The sequence below is a fragment of the Engraulis encrasicolus genome, chromosome 10, assembly GCF_034702125.1.
Source record: "Engraulis encrasicolus isolate BLACKSEA-1 chromosome 10, IST_EnEncr_1.0, whole genome shotgun sequence".
NCBI classification, from domain to species: Eukaryota; Metazoa; Chordata; class Actinopteri; order Clupeiformes; family Engraulidae; genus Engraulis; species Engraulis encrasicolus.
The window spans coordinates 40,817,222-40,833,621 of record NC_085866.1 but is presented as its reverse complement, the minus strand read 5'-3'; the positions used below and the strand labels follow the sequence as shown (position 1 = coordinate 40,833,621).

The 16,400-nt window shown below is 44.6% G+C and overlaps 1 protein-coding gene across 9 annotated transcripts in view; it reads right to left on the bottom strand.

The window, feature by feature from the left end:
• The window catches only part of kif1b (kinesin family member 1B), a 105,686-nt gene that overhangs the window by 39,460 nt on the left and 49,826 nt on the right, over positions 1 to 16,400 (bottom strand). For all 9 annotated transcript variants that reach the window (XM_063208886.1, XM_063208887.1, XM_063208891.1 and 6 more), the window contains 7 exons: positions 13,966 to 14,045; positions 12,756 to 12,831; positions 10,647 to 10,726; positions 9,391 to 9,497; positions 8,866 to 8,949; positions 8,531 to 8,711; positions 8,154 to 8,226 (listed from right to left, as the gene is read on the bottom strand). In XM_063208886.1, the coding sequence (XP_063064956.1) occupies positions 8,154 to 8,226; positions 8,531 to 8,711; positions 8,866 to 8,949; positions 9,391 to 9,497; positions 10,647 to 10,726; positions 12,756 to 12,831; positions 13,966 to 14,045 (681 nt within the window). The remainder of the gene's footprint in view (positions 1 to 8,153; positions 8,227 to 8,530; positions 8,712 to 8,865; positions 8,950 to 9,390; positions 9,498 to 10,646; positions 10,727 to 12,755; positions 12,832 to 13,965; positions 14,046 to 16,400) is intronic.

Sequence of the window (16,400 nt, the reverse complement as noted above, 5' to 3'; positions counted from 1 at the left end):
GCTAATGCTACTATTACATGGGTTAAATGATTCTTTTGTTTATTTTCAGTGGATTAAGATAATATTCATTGCAGTACATTACCAATTGCTAATTAATCTATGGCCATTAGCTGTGGCTGTACCACCTGATGTCTGAGCCCAAAATAGCCGTCATTGACCCATATGCAGTAATCACAGGACCGTAAACTTATTTATTCAAATATACATATCAAACAGTACTTGGACATCTAATGATGAAGTCAAAGATTTGACCAACAGAGAGTACTCAGAATGTGCCAGTTTATTTCAGTCAAACCTTTTTTTCAGTCAAAAATGTCTGTATATTCAGCACGTCGAGGAACACAAATGCTGACATCCATTCTTTTTTGTTTTGTCTTGTTTTTGATTTTTTTTTTCAAACCAGCAGAAGTCCTCGTGAACACATTGCACAAAAAAGTGCTCTGGCAGCTTTCACAGAAGCAACAACACATCTTAGCATTGGCTGTCCTGAGGCACATCCAATTGCCTCATGGCAAGACAGACAGACAGACCAACACAGGAAAAAAACAACACTGAACAGATAACGTGTATATATATATACTTTGCGAAGATACAATATACACTGTTCATTTTATACATATCATTAGCGTCCCCCTGACTGTGCTTGGAGTGGCTAACAGCACCGATTAATAAACAGGTTTTTTTTTTGCTTATTGTCAAAATAACATTCTTCACTGGGGTGGAGACGTACGTACATACATACATATGATAAGGCATGCGTAGATAGTCAGACTGCGAGTGTCCAAGCGTGATGTAGTCTTGCTGAAAAGCCATGCATAGATCAGGCAAGATACTAGAGCGAGATTGTGTCCATGTGGATTTTTAGGCACTATATTTGGGAGAAAAAAGGCTTTATATTGCTTTTATTTGAGAAATTCTATTCATTTTTTACAGATGGTCTCTCCCATGTTGATCCAAACCTGTGGGTCAATGGAGACGGAGACTAAATGGATTCCCAAAATTAGCTCATAGTGTTTGGCTTCCTTCGCCCAGCATCTAGTAGTGTGTGCTTTTCTTGTCATGAAAACGGTTCAATACAACAGTGGTCCACACACAATCAGTAAAATATTTTAGGATTGCGGAAGCAGTTTGAGAGTTCAATAGTGGTAAGGCATCATTTACGAGCTAAGAAACAGTAAAGGCAGTGGGATTCTTAAGCCCCTCTTGCAAAGACACAGGAAACTTGGTACTAAACACCAAACATGCTTTGGTTTAGGTCGTCTGTGTGCGGGTGGTGACTTGCCACACATACGCACACATAGATATACTGATGTGCTGGCTGTAATGCATACGCTTAAGCACAACAAAGTACATGGCCATTAGCCTGGCCTTTGGATGAGGGCAAGTAAGTTAAGAAAACCACATCCAACAATGAAAACGTGACGAGGAAAAGAAAAGATTGCAAAAGAGGACACATCTATAGTGACACAGTCAGTGGCATACAGTAAACTCAGGCAAATTATTCACTTGATTCAGTCAAACTTAGCTAAATCTTCCTTGAAAACTCAAAAATACCCCCATCCCCCCTCAAAAAAGAGATTCATTCATCCTGAAAGCTCTTTGCTCTTCAGGTTCAAGATGGACTCAGACATGTACAGACTTGTCTTGTTTTCCTTTCAGAGTTTTTGGAGAGGAGTTTCTGGAAACCATAGCAACCCTCAGTTAGACTTCCTCCCCATGAGAAGGTCTGATTTGTATGCGTCTCTCGACAAGACCCCCCGCCCTCATTCCCCTGCAGAAAATAAATGTGATTCTAATCATGCTGATTGAGAGAGTGGGGGGATTCGGTGGACTGTTCTAGAACACTGCCTCCCATCTCCGTGGGAACGGCATTGCCCACCCTGCATAGCACTTCATAGTGGCGTTTCAGACAGTGGAAAGACACAATGTGAACCAAACCATGACAAACGACTATAAAGGACAAGTCTGCCCTTTTGTATTTAAAAATCTCGCCTACATAACAAAACAGTTGAGAAATACCTCACATGCTGCAAGGGATATCCTTTTATGGTGAACATCTAAAAACTAATATTCCATCAGGAAAAACAGTGAGTGGCAGTCATTTCCTAGAATCTCTTTGAACAGTATTGCAACTAATTCTCATCAGCATTCAGTCATTTTTCCGTCCATCGGAATCTACAGTCATTATCCATTTCTCCTGAATCTGCAATCATTTACAAACAAACCATGACACCAATGTAATATTGGTGAAGTGTTTTGCACTTCCTAAATCCAAACTGCCAGTCATACTCCCGTGTTTTATATAACTGATAAAAGCATTAAACACAGGGTACAAAATCATTTTTGTGACTTCCCCCGCCAGTCAGAGACGGGAAAACTAATGCTTATGATACATTAGTCGAAGATCAATAAGGCACTTTTTTATCTGGTTTTGTAAGTACCTCCTCAATGTCCTTCATCTCTCTTCCATCAGGCAGGTATCCAGCACATAAATTCACTATTTTCAGTCATAAAATATTCCTTTGCAATCTCTTTTTTAAATAAGTGCCCTAATTAACAGGGGGGCACAAGATCATTACTAACCACAGTGAATTGAAATAGCTGTCTTGAGAAAGTGAACAAATCAGAATGTTAAGCTGCTTCTCAGTAACAAATAGAAACATACTGATACTAAACATTAAAAAAACTACATGAAAATTGTGGCTTTCTTTCCCTAAAGTTCTTGGGTGGCTATTACAATGATCATTTCAGACATGCCCGGCGGGTCCAGATCGATTGAATCTAGCAGGAACATAATATTTCAACCTCAACAATCAAAATGATGATTACAGTTGGCTTTACACAAGATACAGTAAGTTATCTTGACAAGGCCGGGTTTTAAGGACATCTGGTAATCCTTAAACATTAGCTATTGAGCATCGATCACATTTACACTCTTCAAGAAGGCTGATCTTAATCTCACGAAGGTAGAGAAATCAAGAGGATGACTCACCTCATGTAAGCTGATGTCATTTAAGAAGCATATTTGTAAGGGTAAATAAAACAGTGCTGACACTGATCCTTAGAGCTTTCTAAAATGATGAGGGGATACCCAAGCATCACAACACAACACATTTATCACCAGTTTGTTCTCTACCCCTTTGGCGTCTCCTTCTGTTTGAGGTGCAACCACTGCAACAGAACCAATTCAAAACAGATGGGGCAACGATAATCAAAAGCTATCAAAAACTAAAGCGGAGACTGTTGTGTCCAGCTGCAATGTGAACCAATCAACACAACCACAATCAACATGAAAGTGCAAATAAAGCCACAGTTGTAGCAAGGGTTCAATTCAATGAGGACAAGCCGTCCAATGCTGTGATGATTCACCCTTTTATATCAAGTCGTGTTGATATTTTGTTTTCATTGTGGTTGCTATTGCAATAATTTGTCTGTGTATGTTTGTGTGTGTGTGTGTGTGTGTATGTTGTTCATGAGTGTGTGTAAAGGTGTACTGCATGTGCATGAGTATGTACTGTATAAATGTATGTGTGGCTAAATAAAGAGCCTCTCATGAATTCATGACTTGGGCCCATGTCCAGTTCCATCTGCACCAGTCCCGTAGCATCATGACCTGGAGGGGGCGGCTACTGTCACACTGTCGTTTCCCTGTTCGCTTTCAGGTTGGGGGCGGACAGCTGCCGACGCATGCGGGGCGGAGTGTGGAAGTTGTTGTTGTTGTTGTTGTTGTACTGGTCTTGGTGGGACTGCTGGTGGTGCTCCTGGCCTTGGAAGCGGCCACTGCTCCTGCTCTGGTGCTGTTGCTGGTGGGCGTGGCTGTAGGACTGGTACTGCTGATGCTGTGGCTGGTGGTGGTGTTGGTGGTGCTGATGGTTGTGGTGGTTGTGCGGGTTAGGTGGAGGATGTTGGCTTTGGGGGCGGTGGCGTGACTGGTTAGGATGCTGCTGCTGCTGCTGCTGTTGATGCTGCTGATGCTGCTGATGCTGTTGCTGATGGTGTTGATTATGAGGAGTTCTTCTGTCGATGCTGCCGCTTCTGCTCGCGTAGCCGCCCTCTATGTAGCTTGCGGGGCGCTGGCGCTCGCTGTTGAAGGAGTGGCTACGTGCCCGTTCCTGCGAGCCCTGCCGACGTCTCAGCTGGACGTGCTGCTGCTGCTGATGACCCTCAGAATGGCCCGTCTGCTCCTGGTCAAAATCTCGGCTGCGTCGCCTCTGCTCCTGGTCAAAGTCTCGGCTGCGTCGCCTCTGCTCCTGGTCCAGGTCTCGACTGCCCCTCCGGTGATGATTAGAGAGGTTGGGCACAGGCACAGGCATGGGTACGGGTGGAGGGCACGTCTGGACCACGATCGGAGGGCGCTCCCCTCCTTCTTCTCCTTCTGCAGCTGCAGTGCCTCCGTCCTCCTCTGGCACGGCTTCTTTAGGCACCTTGAGCTCGATCACCTGCTGGTCTGTGATGATGATGTGTGTGCCAGGGCTCCAGGAGTTGCGGTGCTTGGGATTGCTCTTGAAGGGGAAGCGCAGCTTGCGGTCCTCGGGCGGGATGAAGCGGTGAGGACCGCTCTGCCTACGCAGCTGCCTGGTTATCTCCTGCTGTTGGAGGTTCTTCAGACGGGTCTGCTCCTGACGCATCATCCGCAGACGACTGCGATGCTGGCCAGATGAGTCGTCCTCCCCTGCTCCTCCTCCAAATACTCCTCCACCACCAGGCCTGAAGTCCAGCTCCTCGTCTGGGAAGTTCTCCTGCCCAGCAAGGTATGGTGGTCTGGCGTCCACGGGAGCTTTGCCCTCGCTTGCGCTGCGTACACGGTGCTGGACGGGAGGCTTGTCGGGCAGCGTGTCGTTGCCCGGGGTGGAGATGAGGGGCAGCACCTTCTCCATCTTGACCATCTTGTTGCGTAGCATGCGGATCTCCTCGTCCTTCGTGTTGTTCTGCTTCTTCACCTCGTGTAGAATGTCCTCCAGCTTGTCGATGTGCACCTTCAGGTCGTCCATGTCATGGACCCCCCCTCCCCCACCAACCCGACCCCCATTTGGAGTCACTGTCGGTGGTCCCAGCAGCAGCATATCCTCGATCCGCTCATCACCGCCCACTCCCACCGTGTCCCACACATCCCTCGCTACCGCCCGCCACGAGTCGCGCTCGTTGGGGTCTTTCTTGCAGTAGGTAGCACACAGCTCCTTCATTTTGACGATGGCCATGGCCTCGATCTCCTGCCGGCTGTGGCGGAAGTCGTTGAGGGCCACCTCGTAGCAGATCTCCTTGACCGCCTGGATCTTCAGGTCGGAGATGGTGACCCACTTGGAGTCCTTGGTGAGGCGCCGGCGCTGCGGGACCTTGTAGACCTTGACGGGCTCGCGGCGCTTGCCGCTGCTGGGCAGGCCGCACTTCTTGACGATGGTCTGCACCTTGCTGGGCGGCAGCTTCTCCCGCAGGGAGGTGATCAGGCGCCAGCTTTCCTCGCACGAGCGCTTTTCAGAGTCATCGCCACTATCTGAGTCTCCGTCCTTGAGAGGGGGGAACAGAACAAAAAACAAAACAAAACAAAAAAAAAGAAAACAAAACAGGGGGAAAGTTTCGAACAAAAGGGCAAAATTAAAAATGGGGAAATCAAAACCAAAAGGATGTAGCTGATTTTAATGGAGACAAGTGGTAATATGTAAACTGGGAGCCTTATTTGATTTTATTATCATACTATTTTCTAACTGATAAACAACGATCTTCTTTGCGAGGTATTGTTCTGAATGAGTGTTTATAATTATGTTTTAATCTATAAAAGGTATGAATACTGTAAATATACAGGTTTTCAATATCTTATTAGGGGGTTGATGTTTCCTACACTTTGTAGTTCCACCATGACTAAGGCAGATTTAACACATAGTACCCATAGTACACATAGTCATGGGGATTGAAGAGGAGCATGAGGATAAACTCATAATTAATATTATAGCTTGGAAATGCCATTTAGTGAGAATTAACAATATGAAATTAATGTATTGTGTGGCAGTGAGAAAGTTACAGTGCACCCACACTATAATATTATGAGGCACTTTAGCAAAAAGCAAGCAAATAATAATAATAATAATAATAATAATAATAATAATAATAATAATAATATGCAAATGAGCTCCCAAATGTACATATTAATATTAACTTAAGGGCAAAGCATGACTGTAATGGCGTTTAAACAAAAATGTCAACAAAAAACAAAGCAGGGGTAATTCTTGATGGCCAAAATCTTCTTCTGCCTCACTCCAACTATTCTTATTCTCTTCCTTCAGTCTATCCCACCCCTAAATAAGCATGCTTTAGGAAAGATGCATGCAAGAAGGCAGCAGATCTCTTTTTGGAGAGCTTCCCCATGATTTGAAGTCCTTAGGAAAGAAGAGCCAGTTTTAGCCAAATGATCTAGCACTAGCGGTGAGGTTAGAAGAGCTCAGTTGCATAATGTGAGGACGTTACAGGAGATCAGAAGAGGAGTAGCAGAAAGAAAAAAATGGGAGGAGGAGGAGGTAGGGAGGAAAAAAGTAAAGAAGACAGAAGACAAAAGGAAGTTGGAAGTTTTTTTTGTTAAAAGCGTCGGTCTCATCCACTACAGTTAGGAAAGTTAGTTCAGAGGAAATGCAGTTTCTCATTTCTGTTCTTTTTTTTCTCCCCTCGTGCAGAGAAGGCAAGGCACAATACTTCAAATCACAGTCAGAATCAAGCAGACGATGTCAAGAGGACAGGAGGCCTTTTTGTAGTTGCGATTAGGTCACGGGTGGAGAGATTCGTCCGTTCCTCATCATATGTTGCTCAAGTGAAAATGTGAGTAGTGTGTTGTGTGAAGTTTGTATTTCTACTTAGTGGTGATGGTGGTAGGAGGTAGGAAACAGAGACAAATGGAGGGAAAAAACACCATAGCATTGGAGTGCTTGTCATCATTGACTTAACAAACCCCTGTTGGGATGTTATTTGTGCATGCCCACTGCATCCAGACCAGACACAGGCTTTTGGACGACACGATGGATGCGCCCGACAGACGGTAATGAGAAACCACATTGTCACTACGTCTTGGCGAACATAAGAACACTACAGCAGAACTTTGTGGTTATCGTCATCACAATGCATTGAACACACGGGCATTGCAACTGCATTGGAAAGCTAAAAACTCAAAATGTAACAAATAGAAAAAAAAACTAAGCTAAAACAATGTTCAAAAAAGCAGTTTTGTCATCAAACCAGCAGATTTGAGCCTCAAAAGCCACAACAGTGGCACTCGAATAGCGGATTATGGCCTCTTTACAACATGATAATAAGGAATTGGTTAAAAAGAGATCATGCTACACAAACAAAAACCATGCAAAAGCAGCAAACAGAACGAAAGTGTTGCTCTGTGGATGGGAGCTAATTACTTTGTCAAAGCCAATGTTAAAAAGGAGTCTTTATTTTATTACAATTAATTTGGTCAAAATTTAAACCTCTTATTCAATTCAACAAATTTCATTTGTTCTCAAGTGCTGTTGTGCAAGGTTCAGTCTCTCAATCTAATTCAAGAGGGGGAAAATCAACAGGAATTTGACTTCGGTCCATCATCAATTGCTCATGTCAACTTAATTACTAACGACTCCCCCATCAGTCCATATTGGGAGCGAATGAGGGGGGCATTGATGAACAGGCCCCCTTTTCTTTTGTCAGTCTGTCAGCACTCAAGAGAGCGGAACTCCATGCAAAGAAGTCAGCCATGCGTTGGGCGAGAAGTGTTTCTCATACAGCGCACACATACACAAACACGCACACACCACCACACACACACACCATAATCTACGGGTGTCAAGAAAATCAAGAGTGCAGAATTAGTGCTGCTAGGACTTCAGGGGCAAAGTGGGGAAACTCTGACAGAGGTGCTGATCTACCCACTAGTCATCATCACTCAACTCAGCACGGGCCGGAATGACCTGCATCACTGCACTCCCCTCTCTACCCGCCCCCTCACACTTAACACATCCTATAGGTTCCTTGTGGGAAAATGACAAAGTTACAGTCACGCTCCACTTCCAATAATAATTACCCAGCATCTTTTTACTGTAGACTTATCAAAAGGACTGGCTTGGCCTGTATCACTAGCGTGGCTCAAACCATTAAATCAAGACAGTTAATTGAAGAACATGACTCACCAGTCTCTGTTGCTCAAGAAGTTGGTCTGCTTCTTCCTTCTCCTTCTTATACAAGATCTCCATTTCAGTCAATCTGTAAATCAGAGAGAGGAAAATGTTTTTGTCAGCATATTTGCAATGCATTAGATTGTTTGGAATGGCACAATGCTGCAAAGAAAAAAAATGCAACCTTGAAACACAACCTTGCACCACTACTGCAGTGAACTTGCTCCTAATTCTGACAAAATACAAGCCATCAAAGCAATCTTACAAAATAGTTGCAATAATTTTGATCATCACCATCATCATCATCATCATCATCAACATTATCATAAGTATTTGCATTGAAAAATTCATACAAGACACAAGTTCAAAGTGCCACCATAGTTTTACCGCACCTCTTCTCCATCTCCTGCTTCATGTCAATGCCCTGCTTCTCCAACAGCTCCCTCTGGGCGAAGGTCCAGTCCACGGGCTCCACGGGGGTCTCTGCAGACGGGGTCTTCTCCCGCTCAGCACGCGCCTGCTCGGGGTGGTTGAAGCGGAACACGTGGTTCTTCCCCATGATGATGCGGTTTCCTTGGGGAAGATGGACAGAGGGAGACTTTTCAGACTCAGTTCAGTGAATCAGAAATGTTGCCATTTTAATCTGCCATTATAATCGGTGTGTATAATATAATATTGTTAGAAATGGTCTGATGTAAGTCTGAATATCTGTGTGGAGGTCACTCACCTGAACGCAGCTGCACTGCATCGGTGACGCGCTTGCCGTTGACGTACGTCTCAGATCCCTCACAAGGCACCAGCGTGACGATCACTGTAATATCAAGAGGAGTCAGATTTAGGGACAAGCGGCTCAGTCTCAATAGATGACACTCCAAAATACTTGCTTACTTTTCAAGAAGACTATTTTTTTTTCATTTCTTGACATTTAAGATCAGTGAGAAAGTGAACACAGTCTGTATTCCAAAATGGAGTAGGTTTCATCTTGGCCATTTCTTGTTTTCATTTTCACCAGAAGATAGTTTCCACTTTTAAAAATAAGGGGTTTGCTAAAACCCACAAGTGTGCTGCTGCTGGGGTTTAAAAGTCCAATAAAAAATATTCCCAAAGACTGAGTTCAACATAAAGACGACTGACTGATGTCATTTTTGAGCATCCTCATCCTACCCCTCTAGAGTAATGTTTGGGTGTTTGCCAAATGCAACCCAGCTGGTGATTTTCCAATAGCTCATCTCCTCAAATGCCCCCCTCTTACCATCTCCATTGCCATTCCTCTCACTGCAGAAGATGCAGTGCTCCTCCTTGATGTGGGCTCCACTCAGAACAATGTCCTGCCGCCTCTCTGCATCGGCCTGGCCCACCCTGTCAGCAGAAAAAAGAAAAGGCGGCCATTTGAGAGACAGTCTCAGCCCCCAAGAGGGGGCAGGAAGGAGAAGTGAACTGTTGTGAGTTTGTGTGTACCCATAGGAAATGCTGAAATCACTCAGCCTTCCCCAGAAGTTCAAATTCTACCTCAACCTCTCAAGTTAGGCACAGCCCTCTGGAGGACAGGCAGTATGCATGTACACTCTTTCCTCCAGGGACAGAAACCCAGGGGGTTGACAGGGCAGAAAATAGCAGAACTAAGAACAAAAGCAGCCATCAAAAAGAAGATGACGTGCCATCCTGTAAAATCCCCACCTCAAGCTTCTCATATGAATGCAAATCTAACGCCCTGTAGATAACAGCCAATTTAAGTTCCTTTTGAAACTTTTGGAGGTGCTCATTCAACTTTCATCTTATCAGGGCTCCGTGACTGACAGACTGACAGACCTATGAGCCAAGTTTCAGGCAGTTTTATTTCAAAGGAGTTTCCCAAAAAGAAAAACGGAGATCTAGCAGTGCCCAGGAAACGGGAATAGAATTGATTCCATTTTCAGACCTGCAGGAGCGTGACTTTGATTCGGGAGGCAGATTTCAAACAACTACACTACAACTGAGTTATGTGCTGCATTTCAAAATACAGTATATGGTAGAGGTATTCAGGGCCGCTGACAGATATGGCAGGGCCCGGGAAAAAGCAATTTAAAAGCACCCCCACCCAACACAGTGTAACGGTGGGGACACATAGCAGGCGAAGTGAGCGACGGGAAGAGAGGCGAAATTCATTGACAGCTCAACCGTCATTAGGTCGTCACGGCGAATCAAATGGAATGGAATTGTTATGTTGTTGATTTGATTGGACCGCCGCAGGCGAATTCGCTCCTCATTTGCATAACATTAAACTTTGTTCAATGATTTCGCTTCGCTTCACTCCTGTTCACTTGCTTTCGGCTCTCTCATAGGAATGAATGGCGAAGTTTGCTTCGCTTGGCCAAAATCGCATCTATGTGTCCCCACCGTGATGAGGCCTCGATTGTGGTGTCCCTCTCTCCCAGGGCCCAGGACAACTGACTCTCTTGACAACTGGAGATGTATTTTTTTTTACCAATAAACACAAGGCACTGAAGACATTTCTTAGCGGTGCTGTACCTTGTGATGCCGTCTTTGATGTAGTACAGCAGACACTCAGACATGAGCGGGTCCTCGTTCAGGTTGACCAGGTGAGGCGTCTGTGAAAGGAGGGCGAACAGAATGCCAGGAGGAAGGTCAGAAGGACTCCAGCCATTATCAACATTGCTGACCTGGCTGCTGAGCTGCCAAACACACACTTTTAACACCAAACACAGCTGAAGCATTCTTCACATTCCACTGCTACAAAGGTGGGGCAACATAACACAAGAGCCCCAGACTATGCACAGTAAACGCTACTCGGAGACAGAGCCAATACTCACACTTCAAATGGGGTAAGAGGGGGACTGGGTGATGTTGGAAACATGCTAACCATAGGAGAAACATAATCCCTGCCAAAGGGGACACACACTTTACAAGGACGGATACTTCACAGGGCAAAATGTCTACAGGTGAAGAAAACAACTCATTCTTCAGCGGACAAGTCTAACCGCATCTACAAAAGCGTTGGAGACAACATCAGTCTACCTCTATGTAGGCAACCAACCTTCTTGGGCGAGAACACCCCATTTAAGTCTGTGTAGAGGAGATCACATGGTCTCTCTACAAAAAGCTATGGATGGGATGATGATGAAGACGGTGACCAGATGCAAAAAAAAAAAATGAAATGGAGAAAGAAATGTTACCCAAAAGACCATAGAGACAAAACACATGAATAGAACAAAGAAGGCTGAGTCATTTAGTTGGGTCAGGTGAATCTGGATGTGATGGTGTCCGTGTTGTCTTGGTTGTTACACTCAGTGAGAAAAAAGGTTACTGGAGCAGATAATGGAATGACAGGAGTGTAACCTACTTTTTTCAACATCACATGCAACACACTCATTGGTTCTCTCAGTCTCAACCTCAGGTGGGTTGGCTAGTAAAATTAGGAAGAGCACACACTGCCTATGTGGCTCTTTATATTCATAACCATGTCTATAACTTCATGCCTTCATTTCAGTCTCTGGATATCAGTGTTCCTTACCCTCTCTCAGCCTGTCACAGTTGCTTTTCTTCGCATTGGTCCTGAACCTGAATTCTATGTATATTCTGTCATAACGCTTGGATGTAAAGAAGATTCACCCAACACATTACTCCATGTTGCTTGCCTACCAAACATTCCATTTCACCCATAGTACACCAATAACCCTACAGCTTAATCAAGCTTGTCTCCTGACATCTAGTCTTTGCTCCACTCCCTGCATGATTCCTTCTCCCAACATTGTTCTCTCTGGCTCTTTAACCCATTGATGCCTGATGTTGCGAGCTGCATTACGCAACATTCAGGCTCATGAGATTTGAGACAACTTTATTAAAAATCTCTGTTTGTTTGAGATGACTGAACACATTCTAATGACAGATGAGGATCTTAGCGTTTTAAATGCAACTTAGTACATATTTTTATGTGCTTCAGAAGCTGATATATTTAGGTTTTTATAGGCTGAGGGCAGCTTTTCTTTAAAAGGGCTCAGGCATTCAGCACCCTTTTTTTGCAGGTGCCTTAGGCGTCAATGGGTTAATCTGAAGTCTCAGATATGTTTTTCAGTTATCCACTTACTTGGAAAAATGTATTGTAATTCAGGCATAATGACTACAGCTACAGGGTAAGGGGGACTCAATATTAATCTTCCCATGAGGTAAAGGATTTTATTTTTTCTATTAAGAGGGTCTACTAGGACATCTACCACTGTACAGTAGGTGGATCAGTAACCACAAACCTTATCCACGGCAAAACTATTAAAGCCTTCCCCCAACAGTGATGTGGGCCTGTCACCCAATAGCTATAACATAAGCATGGAAAGGTATGGAGACAAAAGAGGACACATGAGAAGTGATGGAAACATAAAGAAGGACATTCACACTGAAAGATGAGGAGACGGAAGCAATGACAAAACATGGAAACAGAAAGAAAAATATATGATGATGGTCACATTGTGGTTGATGACAACCCCCAATCCCTCCCCCCATTTGGCATCTCGTCAAGGTCAATTTCATGTCCAATGGTGTTCTTCGAACAAAACATTTATTCTCAATGCTACAGGCATAAAGTAACCCCTTTAAGCTACCTGGTTCACACAAATCTCCATTTACCTTTTTGGGTGAGAATACGCCAAGCGTCCCTCCATCCTCTCGAATTGCCACACCCATTTCTGCCAGCAGGGCCTCCCTGAAAAGAGAGGATGAGCGAGAGAGAGACAGAGACAGAGACAGAGATGACATTTAATTTATTTGGGTGGCATTTGACTCAGACAAATTACTTTGGCTACTTGCAGAGCTTCAGCAGGCTTCAGAGGTCATCCCAACATGCTGGTAGCCCTGAGCTCCAAACCTGATTTCCATTCTCAATGAGTCATTCCTCTCAGGCGCATGTCGGCGGCACTCACTAGGCATTTGCTTTATCGAATTCGTCAGCTGCACTTAAACTTGAGAGAATACCTTGTGACATTTCATTTGTAGCCAAAGTCCCTGGAAATACTGAAATTACAATATTTATACAATGTTTTTTTCCATTTTTCAATTTTGAATAAAGATAAACCCTTGAGATGACCCATCTCGTTTTCAAAGGGGTCTGACAGACAGTGCGAGTCTGTGTTAGGTCCATACATCTTTGTGTGACCATACTCTGTGTGTGTGTGTGTGTGTGTGTGTGTGTGTGTGTGTGTGTGTGTGTGTGTGTGTGTGTGTGTGTGTGTGTGTGTGTGTGTGTGTGTGTGTGTGTGTGTGTGTGTGTGTGTGTGTGTGTGTGTGTGTGTGTGTGTGTGTGTCTGCTCCATCTCCCTGCATGGATGGGCGGGCTACACAGAGGGGCACAGAGACAGGCAGTGACAGGCACCAGCTGGGCCTGTGGAGGCAGTACAGGAGTACTGACCCAAGAACAGGGGAAGCAGAGAGAGAGAGAGAGAGAGAGAGAGAGAGAGAGAGAGAGAGAGAGAGAGAGAGAGAGAGAGAGAGAGAGAGAGAGAGAGAGAGAGAGAGAGAGAGAGAGAGGGAGGAAGATAGGAATGAAAGAGGCAGAGAGACTGATAGCCAGAAAAGAGAGAGAAAGAGGAAGGGATATCCTCATGTCTAATGGAGATATACAATACAGGTATATTTAATTACTATACATATTGTAATTGTTAGATGTATAACTCCTAAGTGAAGTGGTTGCCTCCACTAGTTAATGCACGACTGCATTTTCAGACCCTGAAATTCCTTTTTCACAACAAAAGTGATACACCCTTGCTGCAAAAGGTTTTAAATCAAGTTTGTCAAGACACAAATCAAACAGAACATTGTGAGTCCATTAGGTGTTCCTTACCTCTCCATGCGGATGGATTCCGTTTTGCGAAGCTTCTCCTCCCAGGTTTCATTAAGCTCGGCGATGATTTTCTCTGACTCCTGCAGGGGGACAAACGAGGAGGGCGGAGGACAAACAGCAGTCAACATTTGGCCACTCAAATCTGTTGTTATCTAAATTGCTTTCTTAAAACGCTGAACCGACAACAAGGGCAATCCTGCAAGTTTAGTCTTAAAAGGTCAGCATTAAAATTTAGGGGGCAGACAAAACTGATGTACAGTTACTAATCCATGGGATGGCACGTAGTGTGAGATCTGTGACTGTGCAATATATCCAATGCAGCTTCTATATGAAGAACATCAATAATATTGCAGGGTTCTTGGTGAAACTAGGTTCTCTCGATTGGTATTTTTTGCAAAGCAATTGAGAAACTCAATGAGCAAGATGCAGCTGTAGCTAAATGACAGAAAAGGCCAATAACTTGCTCACTGGTCCATGACCCAGTAAGTCAGCAGATTTTTTTTTCGTCCCTTTTTTTGCTCAAGTGAAGTATGGAGAATGGTTCTTATCTTGGGTTGCAAAGTCATTGATTTGTACCCTGTGACCCAAAAGTACCCCCCTTCCCCCACCCCCCCCCTCCCCTTCCCTCCCCTCTTCCTGCACTGTCAGAGTCCAGTTACCCAAAACCTTCCTGCAGCAATACTGTATGCCTGCAGTCAGGGTTTCTAGCAGCTTTTGCCAGGCCTGTGACAATGTCATCTGAATGCCCGTCCCTCTCAATATACACACAATAAAATGAGGACTCTAAAATTCTGAGCCCCCTTTCTCCCTGGGCCCTGGACAACCGACCCCTTTGTCCCACCCTGTCGGCTTCCATGCCTGCAGTGGCCCTGCACACACACACACAAAAAAGCCACAGAGTCAGCAACACGGCTATGAGCCCGAGGTCCTATAAGGTCCAACACACACAGCACCTACTGCACAGTAATTCGCACACTGCAAATGCTCCTGTGTGCCATTGTTAAGAGGCTTATTCTGCTCTCTCCGCACTAGGTCAACGGGTAAGGGAGAAAGGAGCAAAATGACGAGAGAGGGGAAACAGAATCTGCTGTGAAGATTCTAAAAACGGCAAAAGCTAATTTTAAAAAAGGTAACCGTTGCAATTTTGGTATAAAAATGCATACATGAATTTAAAAAAACAAAACAAGAAATTTGTTGTCTGAAATAGTTCAGGCAGGCGTGAATAGGTGGGTCTCCATAACCACATCCATTGTGTCCCTCTCTACTTCCATTGTTCTGGCATCAGAGGGGACAAACTATTGGCCATCTGGTGTCACGCAGGACATCTGAACCACTAAGCCACCGCGTCCCACATCCTGGATCCCTTCTCTGAAGGGTTAAACCATCTGTTGTCCTGGAAGGCCTCAGTGTTTGGCGGCCCTTGGCCTTAACTACTGATCCAGCCACCTCTAGAGTGGCTCCTCACCCAGTGATTTTTAATGAGGCGGGATGGAGGATGGGGAGACTGACAGAATAGACTCTGATGGGAGGTGAGACAAGAAAATGGACTGACTATGTAAAAGTCCTGCTGTATCCCAGGGACTGCTGATGGAAAATAGCTGCATTAGCTATAATCTGGCATAAGTTATCTTTTTACTTTTGTAAACAATGACCTTTGTGCATGGTCCCTGTTTGAAATAAATACTAAATAAATATCCTGTATTCCTTCTGCTAGTGCTCTGAATATGGGGATTTTTTTTTTTTAAATCTCCAACTGGTAGTGATAATCTGGTTCAGTCAGTGCATTGGCTGTTTTACTGTCCTGATCCAGGAAGTTGTAAGAGTGCCTTCTCACCCAAGGCTTTTTAATGAGGCAGGGTGGAGGATGGGCAGACCGGAGGAATGGATCAAGATGACAAAGTAAAAGTACTTCCATATTAGTCCTTCTTCCTGTACTCTAAACATAGGCCATTTAATCAATTCTCTTTAAACTAGGGATCTGCAGGTTCAGTAAATCGTCTGCAATATGTGGCAGAATATTCACCTTCTGAACCACGTGGATATCTGACTCTCAACATGGAAGACAGTGGCAAGGGAAAAAACAGCCGGCGAGTTATATAAGCCACACAGAGGCCTATGGAGTCTGTATGCTTAATGGCGTCCCTAATGGGCCTCTGCGCCACAGGATGGAACAGCATGTTACTTTCATGTGCCCAGCTCTGGGAAAGATGTGTGCCACGTCCATGCATCTCAACCTGAGCACGCCATATAAGGGTAACTAGACCACAGGCATGTGAATAATTTACACCTGGCTGGATGCTCACAGACTAGGGGGTGAACAGCCAGTGTCGTACCTTGTCGGATGGAGGAGACAACAATGCCGAATTGCAGTTGCCACTTAGGAAGGATGAGGTTATCAGATGTTCTAATTATTATAGAAAGGAGTTGACAGCCAC